We start from the raw sequence: 5,854 nt of genomic DNA, 5'->3' as shown, positions 1-5,854 counted from the left end.
TATTTTTTGTTAGTTGGCTTATCTAGTGGATTGAGTTAGGTGCCATCACGATTAGTAATTTTTGGATCGTGACAAAATTATTAGAATAAATAATTAATTTCAGACTTGAAAATGTAAAAGTTCCTGTCGAGTGTTGAACAGAAGGTAGTGTAACACTATTCTAGTGTAAATAAGCTATTGAATATGTAAAAGTTCCTATCAAACTTCTTGCAGCCGCAATTGATTGACTTCTAGGTCATGCTCCAGTGCTTACAAGGGCGGATGTACATCATTCCTTACGAGTTCAACAGAATTTAATAACTTTAGTTCATATTCTATATAATTTATTCCGATTCAATATGTTGTCATGCCTCAAACTAGAACTCATAAGCTTAAAATCTTGAATTCTACTTTAACTGCTTACTAACAAGCTTTGATAAAAAGATACTATATTTCTATTTAGCTCCATAATAATTAATCAATTAAAAGAACTGCGCGCTTACCTCGTATTTGTTCTTAAAAGCCAGCTGAACTATTTCTTGGAAGAAAGTTTAATTGTGTAATAGACAAAGAATATAGTATGAAAGACGCAGGCCTTCGATTTCCAGCCACCAACTTAAAAAGTTGATTCAGATAGTCTTCAAAGAGGACTATTAGTTTTGCTATCACAAGAAAAAGTATAATGAAATAAGTACCAACACAATTTAGCATTTCTAAGATAAGGAAATAATAGCAAAATATCATGATAAATAAATTTTCCAGACTTGAAAATATTAAAGTTCCTTTCGATGTACAACAAAAGGTAGTAACACAAGTATAGTATAAATGAGCTGTTAGAATAATTCAGTATAATTGATCAAACACTTTGTACACAATAAATAGCATGCGCACGAGATAATTTGATATTGATTTGCTCACAAATGTATGACATGTGCCATGTCCCAACATCATAAGGACCGTGACTGACATCCTACATTGTCCAACCAATTAATATGTACGAATATTAACTTTAGAACCAAGTTATCATTCTAAAATCGGAAAAATACGTCAGTTTCCCCCTAAACTTGACCGAAAAACTAGGTTGCACGCTGCAACTTTACGCATATTTATTTGTCCCCCTATTCTTGTTTGAAGTAGAATAAATACCACCCTGAGATTATAACACCAGTCTCACAATGTGAGATGTTGGTGCCATGTCAGCGCCACGTCAAAGATAATTTAAATTTTGATTTTTATTCTTTTTTGTTTTTTTTTTGTTTATTCATGATTTTTTGTTTCTTTTCCTTTACTTATAATTTTATACACTAATTAATCACTAAAATCAACAAGCACAAAAATGGCATCAGGGAAGAAGATTGGAAGCGTCCTTTTTCATTTTCTTGAATTGAGTTTTCCTGTAGTTTGTTCTATTTTCGATGAAATATTATATGTTAACGTAATTTTTCATTTTAACTCAAATTTTATTATGGACAAAGTTTGATGATTTTGCCCAATTACTATTAGATGTGCAATGGACAACCAATTTACATGAGTTTTTGTGATACCTAATAAAGGATGAAATGAAATATTTACTGTATTTGCTCAAGACAAATAGAGATCATTTGCTAACAAGTCTTGAGGATTTCAATTTAGAAAAATGTTGTTTCTTCTCTCCTTAATTTATCTAGAAGAAGAAAGGAAAAAAATAGAAAAAGAAAGAAAAAAGAAGATAGTGATTGAAGAGCAGCTATGGCGAGCTTGAGAGGATGGGGAAGAAGGAGAGGGAATGAGTTTGTTGGTTGGGGGGGGGGGGGAGGAGGAAGAAGAAGGAGAAAGGAGGACTAGGGGCCCTTTTTTTTTCTTTTTTATTGGATAATACACATATCAGAGGGCCCACATTCTTTTTTTAGAATTTACGTGCCTTTAGTTCTTTGTCCTTTTCTTTTTTGTTATGTTTATATTTGGGGTGGTATTTATTCCATCAAACAAAAATAGGGGTAAATAAAGTTAGTGTCCAGCCAGTTTTCCGGACAAGTTTAAGGGAACTTATATATTTTTTCTCTAAAATTTAGAATCTATAAATTTAAAATCTTAACTCCAACAACCTATACCTTTAATTAACTTTAACCTCCATTGAGGTACCATCTTATATAAGAAATATGTTCCTTTCATGAATGACATAACGATTGTCCATACCATATGCAAAATACACCAAATATATATATGTTTATGGAGCCTTTATGACAATCAAAATAAGACAAATGCACAAGTTGTAGTCCGGCTGTACAAAAAATAAATAAAAATATGATATGGCGTCTTTGGCCTCCACCAGATTTATTTTTTGACTACTTTTTTTATTATATTGATTTAAAAACATTTGCCTTCTTTTGTAGCAGCCATATTTGAATATAACTAGGACGAGAAGTTAATTATTGCCACAAAACCCTTGTAAGTAGGACTGTCTACTATGAATTTATTGGGGCATCTACAGAATTATTCCCTCGTTTTCATTTAACTGACAATATTTTCTTTTTAATTTGTTCCAAAACGAATGAACTCATCTTTGTATTCAAAGATAATTTAACTTTAAATTTCTTATTTTACCTTTAATGACTTGATTTTATAGCCAAACAAATATCATGAGACATTTAAGATTACAATTTCCAAGTTAAAAGTTTAATAACTATACAAATGTCACAAGTTCCAAAATTCTTTCTCTCTTTATTTCTATCTCCGTCACCAAATTAATATAAAAAAGTTGCAGAAATGTGCATCTGTCATATTTCTCTAGAAGAATTCCATTTCTTGCCACAACAAAAAGCCTATAAAAGAGCATATATTTCCAACAGATTGCAGAACCTATCAAGCCATTTAACTCTCCCAAAATGCAGTACTTCAACTTCTTTTCCCTTTTCCTTTTTGTGTCTTTCCTCTTTTTATTAAGGAAATGGAAGAATTCCAATAGCCATACCAAAAGATTGCCTCCAGGTCCATGGAAATTACCTTTACTTGGAAACATGTTTCATTTGCTAGGTGGACCTCCACATCATGTCCTTGGAGATTTAGCCAAAAAATATGGTCCACTTATGCACCTTCAACTAGGTGAAGTTTCTGTAGTTGCTGTTACTTCTCCTGAGATGGCGAAAGAAGTACTAAAAACTCATGACCTCGCTTTTGCATCTCGGCCTTTACTTTTAGCTGCCAAAATTGTATGCTACAACGGGACGGACATTGTCTTTTCCCCCTATGGTGATTACTGGAGACAAATGCGTAAAATTTGTCTCTTGGAATTGCTTAGTGCCAAAAATGTTAGGTCATTCAGTTCAGTTAGACGAGATGAAGTTTTTCGTATGATTGAATTTTTTCGATCATCTTCTGGTAAGCCTGTTAATGTAACAAAAAGGATTTCTGTATTCACAAGCTCTATGACATGTAGATCAGCCTTTGGACAAGAATACAAGGAGCAAGACGAATTTGCACGACTAGTAAAAAAAGTGTCAAGCTTAATGGAAGGGTTCGATATTGCTGATATATTTCCTTCATTGAAGTTTCTTCATGTGCTCAGTGGGATGAAAGCTAAAGTTATGGATGCACACCATGAGTTAGATGCCATTCTTGAAAAAATTATCAATGAGCACAAGAAAATTGCAACTGGAAAGAATAATGATGAATTAGGAGGTGAAGGTTTAATTGACGTACTGCTAAGACTAATGAAAGAGGGAGGCCTTCAGTTCCCAATCACCAACGACAACATCAAAGCTATTATTTTTGTAAGTATTGTGTACTGCATCATTCTTCCCTCATTATTATTACTCTTTCTGTTCCCTTTTATATAACACTTTTTTTTTAGTTTGTTCCAAAAAAATGACAAATTTTACCATTAGAAATAATTTAACTTTAAGCTTCTCATTATATCCTTAATGACATGCCTTTATAGCTATAGAAATTCATGACATGTTTAAAACCATAAGTTCGAAAAGTCTTTTTTTTTTTTTATAAACATTATATATCTAATCAAATACTGCCATATAAAATGAAACGAAGGAAGTATTATGATTTAAGCATACACCTAGTACTTTCTCTAATAGCATAGTTGTCATTTTTCTATAATTATTTTGCTACTTAAAGAGGCAGTTAAGTTGGTTTTCTTAATAGGACTACTACTCTTATTTTCATGACTAAATTTACACATTTGAAAAGTCCCATGAAAAAACATATGTCAACGACCACAACTTAGCCTTTCAATGATAATAATGAAATAAGTAGCAAAATATCATGAGTAGAAAATAATTTTGGCCTAGAACTTTTAAAAGTTTCTTTCGATGTAGAATAAAGGTAGTAGCACAAACCTAGTATAAATAAGTTATTTAAATATTCAGCTGAAATTGGTCAAAACGTTTGTACGAAATAAATAGCATGCGTGAGATTTTAATACTTTAACTTGCTACAAAATGAAGGACATGTTTGGTGCGGGCACAGAAACTTCATCAACCACAATTGATTGGGCCATGGTCGAAATGATGAAGAATCCAACTGTATTCGCTAAAGCTCAAGCAGAGGTAAGAAAAGCCTTCAGAGGAAAAGAAACTTTTGATGAAAATGATGTCGAGGAGTTGAAATACCTAAAATTAGTCATCAAAGAAACTTTTAGACTCCATCCTCCGTTTCCCCTTTTGCTCCCAAGAGAATCAAGAGAAGAAACAGACATAAACGGCTACACTATTTCATTGAAAACAAAACTTATGGTTAACGTTTGGGCTATTGGAAGAGATCCAAAATATTGGGATGATGTCGAAAGCTTTAAGCCAGAGAGATTTGAACACAACTCTATGGATTTTATTGGTAATAATTTTGAATATCTTCCATTTGGTAGTGGAAGAAGAATGTGTCCTGGGATATCATTTGGTTTGGCTAATGTTTATTTGCCACTAGCTCAATTGTTATATCATTTTGATTGGAAACTCCCTACTGGAATCAATCCATGTGACTTGGACATGATTGAGTCGTCAGGAGCAACTTGTTCTAGAAAGAGTGATTTATACTTGACTGCTACTCCATATCAACCTTCTCAAAAGTGATGCAATGATATCAAAAATTTGAGTTTCTGTCAACCCCACCAATAATGTATTAATTCTTCTTATAGTGTTGTAGGTTTTACCTATTTCTAATATATGTCTTTTATCATATATAATAAAAATCATGATAGTTTCGGATACAAGTTGGCGAATGAGAATTTTTGTTGATCTCAAATTTTTGAATGTAATGAGGTGGGGACACTATACATACTTGTATCCCTCGTATTATGACGATCCAGGAGATAAATTGATGGTGTTTTATACTACATATTCTGTTTATGTACCATCCCTGAACTTCTTATATAGGATAATAGGAACATATTTCTAATACCCGTACATCAAATAAGTCTCTAAATATTAATATGAGCGTGTATACAACCTTAAAGGATGGTTTGGGAGTTATATGATTAACGGAAAAGGACCAAAAACGCCCTTAACCTATTGGATTTGTCTTAAATTTGTCCTTCTTCAACCTATTGGTCCATAATTGTCTTCAACGTTATCTTTTGGTCTTAAAATACCCCTAAAACTAACAGAAAATCTAAAAGCTATGGTAAAACATCACAGTACCCTCCTGGTACCCTTAATCCTTAAGAACCCAGTATCCTCTGCTTAGACAGCCCTAGTTCACGATGATCAGCTATATCTCTACAAGCTACTGTAAAAGATCACAACAGCAACCTTAAGCATTAGAACAAGAAAGAATATAAAGGGCGTACGTGTCACATACAAGCTCAAGCAATGGAAACGTCAAACTTGGAATATCTACTCTACAGTTACTGCATGCAGTCCTCAGCAAAGATTTCCAAATTATTATGACA

General features: G+C 32.8%; 1 protein-coding gene across 1 annotated transcript; it reads left to right on the top strand.

The window, feature by feature from the left end:
* The first annotated feature begins 2,775 nt into the window (after positions 1-2,775).
* On the top strand, positions 2,776-5,301 carry LOC104216635 (premnaspirodiene oxygenase-like). Its single transcript, XM_009766737.2, has 2 exons — positions 2,776-3,728; positions 4,416-5,301. Exons 1-2 carry the CDS (start codon positions 2,844-2,846, stop codon positions 5,034-5,036), a joined length of 1,506 nt encoding a protein of 501 aa, XP_009765039.1. The 5' UTR covers positions 2,776-2,843; the 3' UTR covers positions 5,037-5,301.
* Positions 5,302-5,854: the final 553 nt, after the last annotated feature.

The sequence above is a fragment of the Nicotiana sylvestris genome, chromosome 9, assembly GCF_000393655.2.
Source record: "Nicotiana sylvestris chromosome 9, ASM39365v2, whole genome shotgun sequence".
Classification (NCBI taxonomy): Eukaryota; Viridiplantae; Streptophyta; class Magnoliopsida; order Solanales; family Solanaceae; genus Nicotiana; species Nicotiana sylvestris.
This window is presented reverse-complemented; position numbering and strand designations above follow the sequence as displayed.

Excerpts from the sequence above, each read along its gene's own strand:
- LOC104216635 (XM_009766737.2), top strand. The coding sequence starts at position 2,844 with ATGCAGTACTTCAACTTCTTTTCCCTTTTCCTTTTTGTGTCTTTCCTC. Across the intron at positions 3,729-4,415 it reads ACATCAAAGCTATTATTTTT|GACATGTTTGGTGCGGGCAC; the intron begins GTAAGTATTGTG and ends TACAAAATGAAG.